Source organism: Etheostoma spectabile, chromosome 17 (assembly GCF_008692095.1).
Source record: "Etheostoma spectabile isolate EspeVRDwgs_2016 chromosome 17, UIUC_Espe_1.0, whole genome shotgun sequence".
In the NCBI taxonomy this organism is placed as follows: domain Eukaryota; kingdom Metazoa; phylum Chordata; class Actinopteri; order Perciformes; family Percidae; genus Etheostoma; species Etheostoma spectabile.
In genome coordinates this window covers 21,320,528-21,342,818 of record NC_045749.1, presented here as the reverse complement: position 1 = coordinate 21,342,818, position 22,291 = coordinate 21,320,528, and the positions used below count along the sequence as shown (strand labels likewise).

Here is a 22,291-nt window from a genome sequence, read left to right as displayed (position 1 = left end):
GGGCCTGAAGTGGAAGTTGTTTTGTTTCCGACCTTAAATCCGTGCTCGACGTGGAGAAGGCAGAACGCGCGCTGTACCCACCACTGACACCGGTGTGTCACACATTCCCACTGATAGGAGGACAAGTGTTGTTTTGAACAAGCTCGGCCTGAGTTATTGTTATGGCTTCCGCGCGCATATTCACACGGTGTTCATATTATTATTACTGTCTGTTTTCTCTCTGCTATCGCTTTACACACTTACACTTGCAAACAATAAAAGGAGTTAGACAGTCAATGTCTTTCCGTCTAGGAATAACAGGTCATTGGACTAAAAAATGCAGACATAATTTTAATTAAAAAGATACCAAGGGACAGTGATCATAACAATTAAAACACATCTGGTAATCAACGAGGGCAACATTTGAAAGACAAAATAAGAGACAAGTACAAAAAAGTACAAAAAACAACCTTTTGTTTCCTTCATTCCCTCGATGTGATAATAAAAAACGCGACCATAAAGCCTGTCAGTGGTCTCATGCGTTGGTTCATTGAAGCATTTATCTGATCACTTTTTCTTTATTTCACTATTACGAACCCTGACTTTAACAATTTCCTTAAAAAAGGGGTTGCTATTACCCTGCTAACTTCTCTACCTCAGCCTCTTCAGCACATCTAGGGCCAGGGTGGCCCTCTGGTGCCGCAGCTGCAGGCGGGTGTGCTCCATGGTGAAGGAGAACTGGGGCAGCGCAGGGAGGGAGTCCAGGGCCTGCTGCGAGCTGAGGGCCTTGGCTTGGGCTTGAGATGACAAGGTATGGAGTTGGTGGACCTGGTCCGGCCCTGCGGTTCCAGGGGCCTGGGTCTGCTTAAAGGTCGGGATGAGGGAGCCAACGTGCCTGTGTAGCAGCTTCACCCACTGGACCGGCTCGGCCCACAGGTTCAGATCCCCCTTCTCGAACAGGAAGTCCTCTTCATTCTGGTCAACAAGCAAAATGGGGAGTCTGGTTACTGGGATGTGGATGTAATTCAGTATTATTTGTGGATTTGTTTTGGGCCACTTAGGAGGAACACAACAATTCTAAAGTTGATATGATGGTTACAGTTACACGTCGTACAGATCCAGAGCCACATTGGCCCTGTTTGGACCTGGCATTAACATGCGTCTTAGGTGATCTGATCACAAGTAGACAAAGTTCACACCTCGACGTGCTCGGATATCACTTCCCCCGCTCTACATATATATATATCTACATATCTATATGCAAATAAACACATTGTAAACACATGGCTATTACAGCAGACATTGAGATGTAAGATTACAAGAATATCTGTAGTAACATCCAACATACTGAATGTGAATATGTGAATTTGGGTACATTTTATGAACAAAAAAAATATAAGGTTAGTGTCAACCTCATTGCCACCGACACAAAGGTGCGGCCCTGGAAACCAAAACAATGAGCTCAAAAACACTTCAATGAATCCCTAGAAATGAGGGGAACTGCGAAATGCGTCACATTTACTTGAGTAAGATTTTGAAAAAAATTATACTTCTGGAGTAGTATTAAATCACTACACTTTTTACTTTTACTTGAGTCGATTTGTGAAGAAGAAGCTGATACATCAGGCCACAATGAGCTCCTTACTTTCCTTTAAACCTCTTTGGTATTCTACTCGTCATGGTTTTGTAACGGTAATTTTCCTAAATTCGTTTTTCTTTTTTGCTGTGGATAGGCGAATGTTTGTCTTTTAGGTTGGATTATTTGAATTTAAGCTATTTTGTAATTAATTAATTTGAATTCATTTTATTGATCGGATGAACTAGAATTTGCCTAAAGGTGATTATTTTGGTATTTTTGCTTATTTATGCTTGTGTTAAAAAATAAATCAGACGTTACTCAGCTCTTTTTTACTCTTACTCAGGTAATTATTTAGATGACTACTTATTACTTTTACTCGAGTCATATTATTCTGAAGTAACAGTACTTTTACTTGAGTACAATGTTGGGCTACTCTACCCACCTCTGCATTTGACCCATAGTGTAAAAACAGTGACTAGTGCAGCGTTAAGAATACAGAACCTAACAACCAAACATCTTTAGGCTACCAGCACACGAGTTATGTCTTACAATGCCTCTCGGCGGTTTCACAGGGTGCCTTCAAAGTCTTTAATAGAAAGAAAGAAACAACCGACTGAACAGGAACCCAAAGTAAAACAGGCAGCTAAACAAAGTGTGGCTCGAGAGCAGAAACCTTGGTGACTCAAAGCACTCGACAGCTATTTTGACTACTACTGTGAGCAGAAAAAAACAAGGGCAGGGAAAATAAATAACAGTGCCACCTGTCCCTGTGATTCCTCAGTGTTAAACCAAGCCGAATCACTTAAGGCCTGTAAGTAGTGCTGTTACAGTCTATTCATTCATATGTGTTCCACATTGGGAGATAATGAACAATCTCTGAGGTAGTGACAGAAAACGAAACCGTGATAGTCATCGTGGTCATCAGTTTCACTTCATGGAAATCAAAAGTCCTGTCAAATATCTCCACTGATCTCTTTTGGAGTTCTCTGTCTGCTCCCTCACCAGACTGGAAGCTTCGTCTGGAACCGCCTCATCGTGGGCTTCTTCATCTCCCAGCAGCCACTCTGTCAGAGCGAGGACACCGGTTGGTACCTGCCCCCACAGCTCAAAGAGCCGACACAGGAGCGCCACGCCTGAGTCCAGGGCCACCGGAGGACACACTGGCACACCTGAGACACCTGAGGACAAGAGAGGCCACACGTTTAAACAAAGTCTGTAAACCGTGTTTGACATTTAAGACCCACAGAAATAATTTGCAGTCAAGACACAATGCAATACAAAAGGAACAGTAAACAATCAGTGCTTGTGTTGTGACTGTGTCAAATTTCCCCACCCTTAACCTTTTTACTTCACGTCTGCTGCAGATGCCATGTCTTTACTGTGTCAGCTGGGCAGTGGTCCAACTTCACCTTTAGTCTTAAGTTCAGCTTTAGCCCTGAGGTCTGAGGATATGCTCAGGCTCATAGTGTGTGTTGAGCTCTCTATTTTAGCTCCAGAGTGAGACATCTCACTTCTGTTCCATCTTTGTTGGGAGTTGCACATAAGCAGTACCTAGGTAAGGACTACTAGCCAGTCAGAAGCAGAGTATGAGGGTGGGCCCTGACAGTACCTAGGTAAGGACTACTAGCCAGTCAGAAGCAGAGTATGAGGACCCTGACAGTACCTAGGTAAGGACTACTAGCCAGTCAGAAGCAAGTATGAGGGTGGGCCTGACGTACCTAGGAGCTACTAGCAGTCAGCAAGTGTAGCCTGCAGTCTAGTAAGGACTACTAGCCAGTCAGAAGCAGAGTATGAGGGCCCTGACAGTACCTAGGTAAGGACTACTAGCCAGTCAGAAGCAGAGTATGAGGGCCCTGACAGTACCTAGGTAAGGACTGGGGGGGGGGGGGACTGGGGGCTTTTTCACTTTGTAAACCTATAACATGCACAAAAAAGATATATAACGCAATAAAGGAAAAAAATCCAAAAAGCATAACATGAGCACTTTATACCTGACTGTCCCAGCCTTTGTAAATGTAGATATGATTGTTTTATGTTTTGTCTTATATTATATATATTTGTCTTCAGAGGTAATAGTATTTATGCAGTTTAGAACGGGAGAAAACTATCCATTGTATGTTAACTAAACCCTCATTATTTGATCACTTATTCAAAGATAATGGTGTAATGTGTTTTTTCAAATGTAGTTTAAAATCTTCTCAATTGATATCATTAATAAACTGCTTTTTAATTAAGTGGGAGGTCAGATGTGTCTACCATATCTTTTTATTAAAAAGTCTCTTTTCAATCTAAACAGGTCACATATTAACGAGCCAACGCTCATTTCCTCACTGACAGCTGACAGTTATACCTAACAGTCACTAAGTGTAAATAATTTGTGTAAACCTCTACTTAGTAAACACAAAATAGTACATAACAGCACGTTATATCGTGAATAAAGACTTATAAAGGCCAATAAAGGCTTATAAACCCAAATCTACACAATCAAACACGTTCCAGCAGGACTGATCTGAAATCAGGGAGAAACCTCTGCAACCACGATTACATGTTTCTCTGGTGTTAACGCTAATGTGTAACTAAATGTAACACTATAAACCCTATTGACCATATATCATATGGAATTATATGTCAGTTCAAGCCCAGAGTAGAAAACACTAATACACACTAATAGGACCCCTTTTAAGGTCAACCTGGGTACCCCTCAGCCATGTATGATACACAGGTTTCTACTTGGGTTTCTACACGAGGACGTTGACCCGACCCAACCCATCGAGTGTCGTGTGATGCGGTGGCATGAAAGGAAAAACCATTACCCAGAGTGGTGTGTCCCTGTATCCAAAATAATTCAATCCAAAGTCTGACTAAAAGTGAAATAAATCATTCTAAATAAGTCCGTTTCCACAACTGAACAGTACACTTTTGTAAAATTCAGATGCAGGAAAAAATGTGTATGCGCCACGAGCCCCAAAACATGAGGGGGGGAAAAAAATACTTCTTCAGACCGCAGCATTATCAAATATGAAATAAATATACCAGGTTTGGTCACGGACAACTGATTACTGAGCAATTTTCCACCTGATTTCCTCCAATACCCTCGCCTGGTGTAGGTCTCTGCCTGTTTAAATGATGCAGGGCTACGGTATGATCCAAACTTAGTGTGAGTGTGCGCGCATGTGTGTCTTCTCTGGGCTTGGACTGCCTTCTGGGAAACAAAACTATAACTCATATAACTAACCACGATCAGGGTGTGTATGAGTGGATTCAAAACTGTTGTGCACGTTGCACCAGTATGCGCCATGCGCACACAGTCAGTCCAAATGTTGCTTTTAACTTCCTGTTTACGTGTTAATGAAAAGGATTTATGAATGGACTGCCAGCATATGTGAATAAGATGTTCATGTTGACAAAATAAATAGGTTTATTTTAGCACTTTTTGCTAAAATAAATAGGTTTATTTTTGTATTTTTTGCTATTTGTAGTCTTGTACAAATAGTCCTCTGTTGCCATAATGCTTCTACACACATATATTCAGAGGCAGGCAGGCGGCCCGGCCTGTCATGAGCCCATACAGTGTTGTATGCAAGAGTGGAGGAAGTGTGAGTGCAAGGACACACACTTCACAAAGGGAAAACATAACGTATGACTTCATTTAACGACTCCAGTTGTCCATGCAGCCACCATCTGACACAGAGGTTGTGTGTATATGTGTGTATGTGTGTGTGTGTGTGTGTGTGTGTGAGAGAGTGTTGTTCTCCCACCTTGACCATCCTCACCACAGCTGACACCCAGATAACACCAGAGACTTCAAAAGGCTTTAGGAGACACTAGCCAAAACACTACCACTATGGGAAGAGAGGAGGGAGGGTGGAGGTAGACAGACCCCCATCGGCACACATACAGTATAAAAAAAAACACACACACAGAGTTGGGAACCCAGATTGTTTTTGAGGCGTAAAATCGGAGCAGAGCCTGAAGTCTGAGCAGAGAGGGCAACCCGCTCTGTGAACATTAGACGCTGCTGATTGTACTGTATTAGAGGAGATTTAAGAGTTTAGGAGCTTGAGTGACAAATTCCTTTCTTTACCAAGATGCCGCCTCTTTCTGGGACAGCCCGGCCCCTGATGTCAAGCCTTTACAGTCCCCACCTCCCCCAAACATTAAGGGACATAATAGGAAATTTTATCTGCATTCAATTTATCTACTTTGCTACGGAGGTTTCACACATCGCTTAATGCGATTTCCCTCCACAAGCATTTGCCGCAGAATGCTCCGTTTCTCAAGGGGATTGTCTTTCATGCTGTTACTGCCATGTGTGTTGGGTGGGTAGTGTGTGGACATGTTTGTGTGTTTTTGTATGTGTGTGTGTGTGTGTGCACACGCTGGCATGAGTTTAGTCCTAAGAGGTCATTGTTTGCGGTGAACGTCTGTGCGAGTTTAATCTTGTCTCTGCAAATGACAATATCGGTGCCAGCTGGTGAATGAATGGGTTGGAGTAAGATTGGGTGAGGCTGTGGTGTGTGTGTGTGTGTGTGTGTGTGTGTGTGTGTGTGTGTGTGTGTGTGTGTGTGTGTGTGTGTGTGTGTGTGTGTGTGTGTGTTGTGCAACTGGCATTCGTTGGCACACACTCCACTCTTAAAGTACATTTTAAACTGGGCAGGGCAGGAGTGTGAGGGGAAAACTTAACCTTGTGCCACTTGTGGAAACAGTATAACAGTTGTACCATTCTGAGCACTGAAGGGTTTTAAAAAAAAGAAATAAAACAAACTAAACTACGATCTTTGGTTGCCTTGTTAGAGACTCTGGCAACCAAGTTGAAAAAAAGTGCTTCACATGTAAATCTGCAGGAACCAGAACAAGCTCTTTATCGTGCACACACACTATTATCTTCACTGCCAAAGAGCCACTTGAGCTTATTACGGACACGGACTGTTACTCTAAGCTGCGTCCCAGTTCTGCGCCGCATGCTAACAAATAGCTGGTTTTGACTAGTGTGATCACACAAGTGAGTAAACTCCACACAAGACAAAGAGCGTGCAGCCATGCTAGTGGCTCTGTGAGGCTGTATTTATGGGTACAGCAGTGCTTTGGGCTAAATGCTAACGCTAGCATGGCAACATCCCAATGAAAAATCTAACATACTGGCGTTTAACAGCTGTAATGTTTCCTGTTTGCAGCATCTTAGTTTAACGTGTTAGGTACAGACAAGGTTGACGGGAACGTCATTAGTTTTCCCAGGCATTGGGTCCAAAGTCCATCCCCTTATGAAGATCATGTGGTAGGGTTAAAAGCTCTGGAAAAGGCAAGTAACAAGAGCTTGTGTTGGCCTAGTTTTGTTTCTTTTCTTCCCTGATTTTGAGTTTAAACGGTTTATGTTGGTTCCTGCATGTTTCTACACTGATATGGATTAAGGGTGAATAAAATGGCTGATTCATGACACTTCTGAATTAAGCCATGCCATGGCACTAATTTAGAAACATTTTTTTAATGCAGAAGAAGAGGTGGTGCCCTGGTGGTCTAAGGGTTTAAGGCTCAGACCATGAATCACTACATGGCAGAGCGTTCCTGCACGCCAATGTCCTCGGTTCGAGTCCGCCAGAAGGCCATCGTTGCATTACCCCTTCTCTCTCTCCCTCCCTCCCATTGTTTATTGTCATTCCACTGCTCAGCCTCCCACATCTAAGGGATTTGGATTAAAAGCCCCCGCCTCAACTAACTGCTTCAACTATGCATCCCACCTGGGGGATGTTACCTGCCGACGGGCCACCGTATGGGTCACTTAGCTACACCTGCTCTGCAGCACAGTCAGCTCTTTATTCTATACATCCTGGACAAAGACCGTCTGTCCGAAAGGGGCAGCAAAGATCTATATGTGTATATGTGTGCCGGATTTCATCTGGGGATTCTGTAAATCCATTTCATGAATAATAATTAATGAAATGGATTTTCAGAAGAAGATTAATAATTTATTCTGTTTACACACACATGCTCAGGACCAATGCCTGCACAAATGGAGAGATGTCAGAGTGAGTGGGCTGCCAGTGCTGGACCAGCGCTCTGATTGATGGGGGGGTGGGGGGGTGGTACGGTGCCTTGCTCAAGACAACCTGGCAGTGCCCAGAAGGTGAAGTAGCATCTCTCCAGCCACCAATTCACACTCCGTACTTTGGTCCGTACGGGGACTTGAACCGCGGACCCTCCGGTTCCCAACCCAACTCCGGACTGAGCTACTGCCCCCCCCCCCTTAAGCTTAACAGTGTATTAAGGTACTGTGAAAACAAGACCATACAATGGCAGCAAAAACACTCACGAGAAACACTCGTTCCACCACACACATCACACACACATATAGTGTGTGCTACAGACGCCTCAGTGGAGCCGAGTCACCAGGATGCATAGGTGTGAGATTGAGAGGTGTGAAATAAAAACATACACTTTACAGCCCCGACTTCCTCTGGTGGTGGGAGGAGAGAAAACGGGGAGTGACCAACAACAACAACAACAACAACAGGAAACATTACCATGAAATTAACAGCACAAAACTCAGTGAATGGTGTGAATTACCATTGCAATACTGGTCTGAGAATAAATGCTAGTAGTCTGAGCTCACTGTAGCAACATGTCATGAAGCGCAGTCAGGGATCAGATCAAATTTGTAGGGCGGCGTCTAGCCCCCCCCCCCCCAAGAAAGAGCGTTCGCCCCATGTCACTGTCACTAATAAAGGGAAAAGCCCCAAAAGAATGTCATATATTTATATATATTTTTTTCTTGCGCTTGTTGATCCCTTCAAAGCAGCAACGGAGTGGATTTTTGCCAAATGAAACAAAGATACCCAGGAAATTTCATAACAAAGCATTTTTAAGTTGATTTTGTGACTCCGTGACCAACAACTGTACTCTGTAACTTGGACTCTTGGGTGGGTGGACTTCATAGCGCCTTTGAGACATGGAACATGCAACAAGGGGCTGACAAATCCTGACTTTCAGTCACTTCCTTGTATGGGTCAAGCTTCAAAAACTCTGGAACCTACAATTCCCATAATGCAACATAATAGCATTTGCCATTTGGAAACTCCTGATCGCCCAGATCCACAAACGAAATGACATGACAGCTTTCACAGGCTGAGTAGTATTTCAAAATGCTTCACATACAGCGTCAGCTGACCTTAGCCCACCAGAAACCCAAAAAAACTTCAAAGACTGATCTGGCGTGACAAGGCTCGCTCACACGATTTTGTGGTTTACTTTACTAACCTTTATATCTTCGTACAAAGGAGGTGATAATTGAGAGATACATTTAGACACACGTTTATTCCTTTCTGTGTTTTTGCAGTCTTTCAGATAGGTCAGGTAATGTCTGATTGTTCGACTTCAATGACATTTGCTGACTCTTTGTCTATTCCACAAGTGAACATTCAAACGACCGACTACTATCACATCTAGGCCGACACAGCATCACACAGTGAGATTGAGAAAAGCCAAACCAAGATACTCTCAAGATGCGCTCCTATTTTATCTTTAAAACACATCCTAATCAAGCGTTACAACCCACAGCTGTAGACGGCAATGAATACAATGTGCACGCACTTCAACACAGCCTGCAGACACCAGTCATTACTGCAGACATGTGACACTTTATTTTACACCACCAAATCAGCTAAATCTCATTCCACATGCTGCCGTTGCAGTCAAAGATGGTGAAAGGAACACCCTTTCTGGTTGTGTTTTCTCTATGGAGGCTGAAATAACAGCGTATTTATCCGAAAAGTAAAGGAGAAAGCTGCGAATCCAAAGGTTAAGTAATTAGTGCTCCACGGATTCTGTGTATATTATAGGTTCTTCTTAAATTAGTGACACGTGAGACTTTTCTTGAAGTCTTGATCAGCCATTCATCCAAACTGACCCAACGCACAAAAAACAGGTTTGATGGTTGAGTGAGTGCTGTGCAAATACAGGACGAGGTCCGTTTAATGAGTGTTCGTCAGCCCTTGTCCGGTCGTTCACTACCATTCATCTGCATCATCCCCTGTCAATGAATGAACTGGGGCATATTCTGCACAGGTGCTTGTTGTCTTCACAGTAAGCAAAGAGGGTTGGTCCAGTAGATCAGGGTTCACTGAGAATGGCCTGGAAAACATGAGCATGTCAGCAGAGTATGTGAGGCCACTGCGGCATTTTTTAAACAGAGTTCAACACTACGACTGGATGGTGGAAAAAAACAGAAGGAAGGAGAGAGGAGGACTTCAAGACACAACACACACACACACACACACACACACACACACACACACACACACACACACACACACACACCCGACTCACTGGAGCGTCACGCTACCACAAAAACAACACGGGTAGACTGGCCGTTAAAATTGCGGACATAATTAAAATCTGAAACATATTATCAAATATTATTTTTTTAAGATTAAGAATTAAGGGCTTTTTCCCTTTAGTAGTTAGTGGCAGTGGATAATCAGAATCAGAAAAACTTTATTGGAGGGAAATTCTGTGTTACAGTTGCATGAGGATATAAATAGAGTAGAAATATAACTAAAGAAATATAAGGAGTGTGGATATGTACGGTACTTACATAGAAAGGAAAGGTAGGAGAGAGATGGGGGGTGCCACGCAGCAAAGAGCCACAGGTCGGACTCGAACCCGGGCCGCTGCAAAGGACTGAGCCTACACGGGGCGTACGCTCTTACTGGGTGAGCTCGAGGTCGCCCCGGCATTTCAGCCGTAACTGTAAGGTTTAAAGTTATGTAGTTAAATACGTCCAGCCTATGTACTGTCATGTCAACTTTATGTTTCATATGATAAAAGTCTTAAAGTGCCTATATTATGAAACTTTTTTTGGGATATGGGGTGTTATTTTGTGTCTCTGGTGCTTCCACACACATACGAACTTGGAAAAAAAGTCTCCATGCTGTTTTTTTAAAGTGAGATCTGGTTTCTGAATGTCCTCTGCCTTCAGTCTCCGGGTGAGCTGTTCAACATCTGCACGGCTTTCTACGACACTAGCCGGGACGAGGTGGCTAACTGTATAACATGCTAGCGCTAGCACGCTACTGCTACAACACACACTAATTCACCATAATCTCCAAAAGAACAACTTCCTGTCCCTGTTCTGCAGGTGTCCCTGGTCTAGAAGAAGTCTCCCAGCTAATTCTGCCTTGGACTGACCAAAGCTGGAGAAAGAGTTATCTAGCTGATGGATCTTACCGAGCTACTGGGCATGTGCAACTTCCGACAAAGATAGTAAAGAAGAGAGATGTCTCACTCTGGAGCTAAAACAGAGACCTAAACACACAGGGTGAAAACAGGACCTGCAGCAATGTGCAGTACAACAAATATGGTGTTTTTTGAAAATGTAACCATGTAAACCTATTCTGGTACAACCTCAAAATACAATTATGAACCTGAAAATGAGAATAATATGAGCACTTTAAATGAATCATTTGAAAAACACAAAAGTGGAGGATTAGTGTGTCACTCCGTTCCCAATCAGAATTGCAATAACTGCCCTGTTACACACTCCTGTCCCAACCAAATCCCTCTGGGCTCTATATATAAAGTGATCCCTCTGTTCCTGCCCCGGGGTCTGACACAGTGCTGGAGGTCCAGCGGGGGTGAGTGGAGTTTGATTTCAGACTCAATTAGCCTGGAGGTATTTGGGTGATGCTGGTGGTGGGGGGGGAGAGCGAGCTGGAAGGTGGGATGGGGTTAAATTAGATTTGCTCTTCCTGTCCAGGACAATGGCTCCACTGTGGTTCACAGAAGATAAGCTTCAAGGAACCTGACGTGAATCAGCACAAATCTCTCTCCCACACACTAAACACATTTATTTGGATGTTACCTGGTTTAGCATCAAAAGGATGCGTGAACGGCGAGTAAAAGAGAGCCAGTCAACTACTTTACGGGAAACAGAAAAAGTTGCAAAGCATTCACAGATTTTATCAAAAGGCAAGGTGAGTCCTACCCTTCCTTGAATGTGAGAGAATGTCTAATATTAATATATGACACAAAATAGTCCCTCTATTTTAAAGCTACACTGGGGAACTTTTCCCGCTACGGTCCCCCTACAAGTTGGAAGCACAATTGTCCCATCATGTCTCGCTGGAACTACAGATCCGCCACCTGATCTGGCACACTAGCATGGGGCGGTTATTGCCGGTAGAGAGCCGCAAAGTGAATGCAGAAGTGACGTTCACCCTGTTATGAGTTAATGAACCACTGAAACAATTTTGGAAACTTTATTTTAAGGTACAAAAAGGTCTTTGGTGTTGCTTTAAGAGAACCCCCCCTCTAAAAAAAAGCAATATACGTGAACACTTAGCCAGGTTAGCTGTTTTCCCGTTTCCAGTCTTAATGTTGAGCTAAGCTAAGCTCATTGCCTGCTGGCTTTACATTCATATTTACGGTAGCATACAGATATGACAATGGTTTGATCTTCTCATCTAAGGTTGGGAAAGAAAGATAAATATCAAACTGTTCTTTCACTGGTTGTTAGATATAGTGGGTTATAAACTGCACAGGCAACATGTCTTTGTTGTACTGAATTCCTGGTTTAGCTTAATATCTGGTTTACAATGTATACTGTCCAGCAACAACATCATCAGCAACTAAACAGGCAGATTAGGCATTTAAACTTTAAATAGCTGGTGAGGGGTGTGGGTGGGTGGGGGGCTGGGAGGGGGGGTATTTTGCATTTTGTAAGGGTGTGTTGCAGAACTCGTCTCTGTTCCCACATCTCTGCCTGACCTCCATATCAAAGGGCCAGGAGTCGTCGCCTCCATCTCAAGCAGCTAACACCTCAGATACTTGACTCTGCAACGGCAGGTCATAAAAGACACACACACACACACACACACACACACACACACACACACACACACACACACACACACACACACACACACACACACACACACACCACACACACACACACACACACACACACACACACACACACTGGGCGACTAGCTGACTGGCTAGCCTGCAGGGGATGGGAAAACGGGCACACACACACACACACCACACACACACACACACACACACACACACACACACACACACACACACACTGGGCAGACTAGCTGACTGGCTAGCTTGCAGGGGTTGGGAAAACGGGCACATACACACACACACACACACACACACACATGCTTGAAGTGACCTGTATACACACTAACACACAGTAATGTTTTTCCATTGGCACAGCATTGCACTATATAGCTATGCTAGCTATGTATAGCATGCCAAGCTATTCCATTTCTATTTCCTTGGCAGTCCCACAGCAGAAAGTTGACCTCAGCTATTACGCAGTTCACCAAGCCAAAGGTGTCTGCCATGGTGGATAAGGACTTTACCACTTTCACCGTGTGTCACTTAAGCCCTTAAAAAACGCTTACCGAAATTAGACATGTACCAGAATTTAATTTTGGGGCTTACAGGATTTAAAAATAAAATCATTCTTAAGCAGACATGATTGTTCTGTCAATGTCAGACATCATTATATACAGTTAAAAAAAAACTTTCACAGACTCCGATTATTCCTGGGAAAAGTAACACAGCTGTTTGTTTTTTTTAAACTGATGTTTCACCGGTTTGCACTATTTTCATTTGAAAATAAGTATGAAACATCACTGTTTGGTTTGTATTGGCAATAGCAAAGAAGTTAATACTGCGAGGTGAAAAACTGACTTTGTTCACGCGTATGATTTTGGGGGATCGAGAGAAATGGCAAACACATAAGATCTGGAGAGACTGGGATTTTATTATGAAGTTAGACGAGATGTGTTTGACAAGATCTGGGCCCCTGTACTGACATCTTTTCAGGGTAAGGCCTAATGTGTGTGTTTTTTCTTTGTATACTCTTTTGTACTTTTAAAGGTTCCATGACATGAAAATGTCACTTTATGAGGTTTTTTTAACATTAATATGAGTTCCCCCAGCCTGCCTATGGTCCCCCAGTGGCTAGAAATTGTGATAGGTGTAAACCAAGGACTGGGTCTCTGCCTTTGAGAAAATGAAAGCTCAGATGGGCCAATCTGGAGTTTTGCTCCTTATGAGGTCATAAGGGGAAAGTTTACCTCCCCTTTCTCTTCTTTGCCCGTGCCACCCATGAGAGAGAGACATCATGGCTTTCAAACTAGGAAAGTGGCAGTTGGTCAATAAAGAGACTTCAGATACAGTATTAGGGGACCACTAAGGTCTATATAAAAGAGACTTCAGATACAGTATTAGGGGACCACTAAGGTCTATATAAAAGAGACTTCAGATTCAGTATTAGGGGACCACTAAGGTCTTTGTAATATCATCTACAGAGCACCATGTCATGGGACCTTTAAAGAAAAAAACCTTTGTATTTAATTGAAGTATTACTGTGGTTATTGTTGATTCTCAGAATGTGCTGTGTTTCTTTTCCCTTTTTTTTTTTTTTTGAATTTCAGCAATGATTGAAAAATAATAGTAACCAACTTTCAAAATGATTTCAACGTTATCTTTAACACACTGACGTGACGTGTTCTCCGAGAGACGGCAGTATTCGTGCCACGCTCACGCAATCATGATGACTTCATTAAATGTCATGTCAGTGATCTAAATGTCCTTTCAGCTCACTGCCGTGTTTTTAATTTTAGAAACTTAAGTTTAAGCTCTCAAAGTAGAAAGATGACATATTTTCCCAAATGAGGGCTTAGTATTTTTACAGTCAGTGGCATGTGATTCCTTTTGGGTTTTTCTGTTGTTTTTCATTTAAATGTGGAATTCAACTTTTCTGTCCAAGTCACTCATTCATTTGAAACAAGCTTACCAATTTACCGCCTCGTTTCTGCTTTCTGTGTTGTTGTGCTACATTCCTGTTGTGTGTGCGACACATGAAAACAGGAATTCAGCGCAATTTTCATCAATTGACATCAAATTAGTTTTGTGAGCGGCCTGGCTGAAGAGTAAAGTCCCACAAGAATGAGGCAAAAACTCAAACTCGTTTCCTGCAGTGGAGACGAGTGTCCAGGAGGAAATGTGTACCAGTTTACAGTAAGGAAGTAAACTGGTCACACACAACACACACACACACACACACACACACACACACACACACACACACACACACACACACACACACACACACACACACACACACACACACACAGTAATCTCCAAATGAGTAATAGATATGGATGGACAAAGGAGGATAGCCCACTCTATCTCTCTTTCTACACGCACACTTATCGGAAATACAGTACATTAAAAAAAAAAAGAAAACAAGTCCCTTTCTGCCTTTAGCTAAAATAGCTGTGAGCTGAGTCTCCCCCATGCCCTCCCATGCATGGACTGCGTTGCCATGAGGGGCTGCGGATCCTGCTGAGAAGATGTTTTGCTTACTTGTGTTATGTTATGAGATACAATCAGTGGCGACAGACACAATAAGGGTGGCTCCTGGAGGAAAAGCTGGGAAAATACGGGAAGTGAGGACAGGAAGTCGCACTATGGCTGTTTGTGAGGGGCACTTGAGAGCCAACAGCTGTCAGTCCCTCTGATAGTGTGTGTGTGTGAGAGAGAATTGTGAGGGTGCTTCTATGGGGATAATACATTATGTGTGTGTATACTTTGTGAGCAAATCTGTTTGTCTGCCATTATACAATTCCTCAGAAAACAGACCTCACACATTTACCAAACAATGACACATAACCACACACAAGCACACACACGCACACTTGACTCTTGGGTCCCAACTAGAATTAGCACCCTTCATTCCAGGCATGCTCCCCAACCCTAAGCACTAAATGATGTCATCAACCCGTTTTAAGATTAACAAGTGTTTGTGGTGTTTTATGCGCTTGTGTTCATATGTCTGTTTAAATAGATTTGAGTGTGTGTGTATAAACAGCATATTTCAGTAATTATCACTGTCGTCTACCAATGCTTTGCTATGTGTTTGTATCTGAGTAAGTAAAAGCATGTATTTTGTGTATGGTCATGGTTATGTGTGTGTGTGTGTGTGTGTGTGGCTGTGTGTGTATGTGCTGAGCAGGTATATTAGTTAGTGTGTACTCTTTTTATGTGTGTGTACCTGTACAGAGCAGATGTGCTGGTACATTAGAGATGAAGTCAGAGGCTGAATCGCGGACATCCTGGTCTTCGTCCTGCAGCAGCGTAAACACACTCCTCCACAAAGAGACTGTCGTGGACAGACCTGACATGCGCACGCACAAACACGCAATTAAAATACTTTATTCTTTGCAACACATCAAAGTGTTTTTCTTGACTGGCTGGGAGGTAAATACTTCATCGAGTTGTTCCAGGATTGAGACTCACCCAGGGGCAGATCAGGGCTGGTCAGCACGCTGGCTGTACAGTTAACCAGCACCGTGGCGGCCGTTAGCTTCGCCTCCACTGGCTGCTCCTCGCTGCAGCATGAGCACAGCAGCGCCGCCCACTGAGCTAAACACGGCACTGCACTCGCACCCTAGACGACAGAATGATCAGAAAAGTACACTCATGTAAAGGTTTACCGAGCCATCTTTATTTAAGCCTTTATTTGATATCAATAGGACAGTTTTAGGCATGAAAAGAGAGGCGTGGGATCTGGACGAGCGTCCACTTACTTTCTATAGGTAATTGGTTTAGATCTGCTGATTGAAATCTGCATTTGGTGTGTTTTTCCAATTCTTTATAAAATTGCTATATTACAATGGCTGTTTGGTTTTAATCTTCAATAGCCAGTTCATTTTTTTAAACAATGACAATCAATTGAATTGACAAACTTGGAATTAAAATTGTGTGCTAATAACAGAAGTACACAAGTAAAAAGTTAGCAACTTGCTCTGTAGCGAGATCAGTTAGCTGTATGCTAAGCTACCAGACACAGTTGAAACCAAACACCACTGGACTGATGGGTGGTAGAAACAAGCACCTGCTTCCTGTACCTTTGAACGTTTTAACCAAAGGCTGCCCACACATTATTCTTTGCCAGGGGAGAGATTATTAGTCCACAGTCAGATTTACCTGAGGGTTGGAGTGCACCAGTTGAACCACCAGTTGAGAGAGCAGGGTCAGGGCAGCACAGTGGAGCTCCACACTGAAACACAAGGTCAAACACCTGATACCAGCTTCCAAATGTCTAAGAATAACTCGGTGAGTTTATTTTTAATGTCAGTCCTGGAAGAATCTCTCCTCTGTTGCTCTTTCGGAGGTTTCTCCCCATTCATGTTTTTTCGGGGGGAGATTTTTCCCCTCTTCCAAAACAAGGGTCTAAGGTTTGTAAAGCCATTTGAGGAAAATTAGTGATTTGTAATTATATATTGGCAAACTAAATTGACTTAAACTTTAATATAATAGATCCACTTCACCTCAATGCAATGGACGTACAAAATAATTCCATCTTTGGTGCTTAGAAGCACAGTGAGTACATGCTTTTTGTTTGTTTTTTAGCAATTTGGGTGAACCAAACCCTTTAATTTGACATATTGGTGCAGGGAGAGGCAGTGAACATGATAACGCGCTCCTCAGGTTGTTCTGTGGAAAACGTTCACGCACATAACACCCCAGGACCGTCGACTACACACACACACCACTCACTGGATTGAATTACAATCCACAAAAGAAGTGTGCGGGTACGCACCACTGCATTATGGATCACAATAGCCCGAGTGCCATTCAATCACACGGCAGACAAGGGCAGCCAGCAACCCAATCTCATCCCTCCCCAGCTCTAATCATAACCCTGGGGCCACACCAAAGGGAAAGTGGATCCCGGGTCCAGAGATTGTGGCCAGGAAAAGGCTTTACAAGGCTAAAAGCCTTTGTAATCCAATCCTTATTTAAGCCTGTATTCTCTTGTCGGGGTGAGAAAAGTACAGCAGTGGCTTGTCAAGGAAGGCGTGCGTGTCTGTCAATTCATGTCAAAGGGCTTACAGTGTACACACACACACACACACACACACACACGCACGCACACACACACACGCACACACACAGGAACAGTGTGTGCCAAATCAGTTTGTGGTAAGAGAGGGCCGGAGTCTGTCAGAAACTCTCACAAAAATAATGGTTTGCGCCTGACAGGTGCGAATAACCTAATGTAGGAATAATGCTGTAATGAGAGCCTTTGAGAGCACAAATATCAGCTTTCATCTATGTTTTTTTAAATGTTGTAAAAACTACCAGTCTCTGATGTTGGTGGGCAATTTGGTTACCTAAATACTGCAGCACACATGAGCGACCACACAAACACAGGCGCAGAAAGGGGCCACTGAGCTCCAGGTGTGCCCAGGTGCAGAGTTAAGGCGCAGCCAGTGAACCTGTGTGTCCCTACTCCATGGACTCTGGCTCTGAATGAAGGCTTGACAGGCAGCCTGCCACAGCTCGTGAGGGCTTTTTCACAAGAAAAGCCAGAAAAAAACAGAGAAATGACAGAGGAGCGTGGATGCATCTTGCCATGTGGTACATTCATGTCTCTTCCATCCATCATAGCTAAAAGCGGGTCTGGGATTGTTTAGGGTCTGTTTTGACAGCAGGTTTTAAAGAGGGAGAAAGCGGTGAAGGGTCACAGTCGCCTCCCTTCTCCTGCATTTATCTTGAAATGAATTAAAGTTACAGGTATTGGCCTGTGGTATGCTATGGTGGGCCTATGTACAGGATATACAATTTAAGAACCATAACAACACAATGCATGAACAAAATTAAAATGATCTTAAACATGAGAAACATTACATTTCCAATGCAGTCTCACTTAATTTAGGAATGTTTAGCCATTTTACTGGCATGGCGCTCTCTGTTGGTGCCCTGATGTTCCCTTTTGTGCCACCATAGTTGTTTTTTAGTTTAGAAAGAGATATTTATGGTCCCTAACTTTTCATCTAGCACCATCAATGTGACCAAATATATTTTTATGACCAAATATTTGTAAAGCTAGCAACATTCCCATCAGCCTCAGCTGTACTTTGTATTTAGTGCTAATAAGCAAGTGTTAGCATGCCAACTAGGATTTTGAACATGGGAAATATTATACCTACTAAACATCAGTTTTGTCAACACAGAAAAACTGTTCCTACTTAACCAAGTTTGGTCGTTCCTCCTTTACTCCTTTTATGTGTGTCACTGACCTGTGTCAAAGTGCCAGCAGACAAAACAGTAGGGCCCTTGAACAGGTAAATGGACCCTTATTAATATTATCAATTACAACTGTGGTTCTATAGGGGGACCAGACGTTCCCGGACGTTTCCAGGAACAGTCCCCAGATTTGGTGACCTGTCCCCGGCTGGATCTGTCCCTGAAAATGTCCCCGGTTTTCACTGTGACTGACAGACCCGAAATTGGAACGAAAGAAAGAAAACATTGACCAAACGTAGCCGATAGTCGCACGCCCTACACACGCAGGCTCAAGACAGCCAGAGCTGCTCAGAGATGTTTAAGAAAGCCGTATTTTAAGATGCTAAAATTACTGATTATTTACATGGAGTCTGGTGGGTTTAGCAAACGCAATTTCGCAGACTTTTATGTTTTAAAAAAGGATCTTAATCTTCAACAGAAAGGTCGACCTCCTTAGAAATCCTTTCCATAATGTTGACAGACAGAATATTAATCTGAGTCTGTCATCAGCAAAACAAACACTTTTATGAACGTAAATACAAGCTGGACAATTATTCTATTAACTTATATTGTAGGCTTAGCTTGTTTCTCTGCTGCAGAATGCAACGATCTTGTTTAATACTGAATCAATATCAAAAGACAATATTTCCTTAATAGTTTTTTATTGTATCTGATCCTCAATGAGCTGTTGCAGAAACAAGCCTGAAGCAATAAAGCAAAAGATGTCAGATAAATGTAGTTCAGTAAACATTACAACATTCCCCTCTGAGGTGGAGTACAAGTATGAAGTAGCAGCAGGGGTGGTTCTAGGATCAGACCTTTGGGGGGCTCAGCCCCTAATGAGAACCGCTCTTGGTCTAGTTTTCCCGTTTTAAAAACATGACGTGTTTTGGAGGCATATAAGCTTCTGAGTTGAAAATGTCCCCGGATTTTCTCTGACAAATCTGGTCACCTTATTCTAACAGTATTGCAAAGCGGTTTTATCACTAAGTATATATAGCTTATTCCTGACTGACTTTGATAGTAATTATCTAGTTGTAATTGTAAAAGTGATTTGATAGAGAAATCATGTTCTATCATTTGTAGGATTTGTTTGGGGCATTTCAGGTATCACGCACATTCTTGGTAATAAATCTTGAGTGCAGGCTCCAATCGCTGGTCTGCTGGAATAACACAATAACGGTCTAATCCTTTGGCCAAAACACAGGAAACAGAGGATCACATCAAGATGACTTTGGGAGGATGTTGAAGATTATTTGTACATGTACATGTTTATGTGTCTTCTCTGACCTGTGAGAAGAATTCTGAGCCAGAGCAAGAAGGTGCAGCCGGACCTCCTCCTGGGACAACATCTTCACACCGTCCCTCCATTCCAGCTCCCCGCCAGAGCTCAACACACACAACACCGCGAGGACCTGAGAGGAGTAAGGACAGGCAGAGAAGCTCTTTTATCACTTCTATCCCACACACATACTAGGGCTGCTCAATTAGGGGAAATAAAATCATAATCACTGCTAGTTTCATTATTTTTGTCAAGACTGAAATGACAAACATTTAACACGATTTCTCATTGTCTTTGGGAAATATGTTGCGGAAAAAGTGTACACACACACACACACACACACAGAGAGAGAGCTACTGGTGAGGGATGTTGCTTAGGGCCATCCATCAACACAGCTTTGGTGTCCTCTCTGCAGTGCGGCTGGCAAGTTGCCCCAAAGGGTATTTTTACCACACCGGTCAGATCCTCCCTACACACACCCAAACCACGGGTACACAGCTGCCTTGCTCTCTCTTTCACACACACAGACACACACTGACACACACATACACACACAAATATATGCATGAATATGAATGCACAAGCACATGCATGCACACAAAGATGTGCAGAAAAGCAAGCAAGAGCTCATCTCATTTCATCTCCCTCTTTCATTCTAGGCAGTAATATGTTCCTCGTTTTTTGTTTTTTTTCTATTCTTAGCATCCATTAGGTTTGACCTCCTAAACTTGATTTTCTGCTTCCTCCACCCCTCGCTGCTTCCCCCTCCTCTGCATCCTTCCCATACTGTTTTCTTTCCCCGGTCAATCCTCCAGAGAGGGAGGCAGCTGACCGAGTCAGCGGAGGAAAAGGCTCATTTTCCACCGCTGGAGACGCCGTTAAAAACACACATCCAGCAGAGAACACTTGTTGACATTCCTGCTGCATATCTCGATGATTATTATTTCTTTCAAGGCCCCAACCTGTTACAAGAGCTTTAAAATAAAGCTTGCTTTATATCGGTGGGGGTGGAGAGCAGGGTAAGCGGGCACATGCAACCATCTGTGTGTGAACATCTGTGTGTATGGTGTGAATGTATGTATTTGTGCATGTGAGCATTAAAAAGACAAGGTAGCAAGATGCCACAGAACATTAGATTTGAACTTAAACATATACATATGTGCACTATATATGCAACTAATTCAACAGCAATTACAAGCTGATTTTTGTCATTTAACAATGAAAATAATTTTAAAGCTGCATTTGTCAATTTTTAAAATAAACAATGGATCGTACGTTTATGGGTAATGTGAAAAGGGTCGCTAATAATAAACCCCAAGAATTATCAACCAACTCTACAGTTTCCCTCAGCTCTACAAAGCATCTTTAAAGGGGCTCTAAGCGATGTCGCTTTTTTTGGTACACCATTTTTTGGTCGCATACAGAAAACATCTCCCCACATCTGCTAGCGCCTTTTCCCCAGAACACACTGTAAAAAAATTCCTCACTATCTTACTGCCGTCCCAGAAACACTGTAAAAAATCTCCCCATATCTGCACGCCTTCCCCCAAAAACTGTGTCCCAAACACACTGTAAAAATGCCCCCTGTAGACACAGGGAAAAACCCACTAATCAAAGTGCCCCTGCAAACCACCAAAAAATCACATTTCCACGTGTCCGCCAAACCAAAAAATTTCCCCCTTGTGGGGTTTTCCCCCCAAGCAGCTTGGAAGGAAAACTGGAAAGAATGGGGAGGACCCAGCTACCGGGGCCCCAAAAAACTTTGAAGTCACAAAAAAGAAACGGTTACCCGCCGCTTCAAAACCCCCAAAATTTTTGGGGTTTTGGAAAAACCAAACGGAAGCAGGAGGGGAGGGAATCGAAAGGACGCTACCTGTTTTGGAAGGGGTATTGAATCGGAGACCACAGCAAAAAGGCATTAAACCCTTTTTTGGACCAAAAACTCCACTCACAACAATTTTCAGCTATAGCAGGCACTGGTTGTATTGAAAAACCTCTGATAAACCAACTGTACGCTACCTGTTCAGGACCAAACGGGGGCCCTAGCGACTACCTGGTGGAGCACTAAGCAGCCAAAGAACCAGGCAGTTAAACCAGAACAGGACCAAAAGGAGAGAGAATACTGGACTTATTTCAGGTAGCCAGACACTAATAAATCTAATGCCAACTAGCTCCGTGTCCGCTGGAGGTTCAGGAAATTATTTTTCCAAAACAGATTTACAATGGGATACATTATGTCAATGTAAGCATCCTGTGGAAATACATTGGCTCAGGAGAAATAACTTATTATTAGAAATTCTGACAACAGTAAGCTACATGATGCTACAAAGTTGTCCACATTTCATACTGTTGGAGACAAC

The 22,291-nt window shown here is 43.0% G+C and overlaps 1 protein-coding gene across 1 annotated transcript in view; it reads right to left on the bottom strand.

The window, feature by feature from the left end:
- Window positions 1-372: 372 nt before the first annotated feature.
- Window positions 373-22,291, bottom strand: part of thada (THADA armadillo repeat containing) — a 110,838-nt gene continuing 88,919 nt past the window's right edge. Inside the window, 6 exon segments of the mRNA XM_032542159.1 lie at window positions 373-954; window positions 2,561-2,736; window positions 15,630-15,752; window positions 15,875-16,025; window positions 16,565-16,637; window positions 19,940-20,064. Of these exon segments, the coding sequence (XP_032398050.1) occupies window positions 631-954; window positions 2,561-2,736; window positions 15,630-15,752; window positions 15,875-16,025; window positions 16,565-16,637; window positions 19,940-20,064 (972 nt within the window). The 3' untranslated portion in view covers window positions 373-630.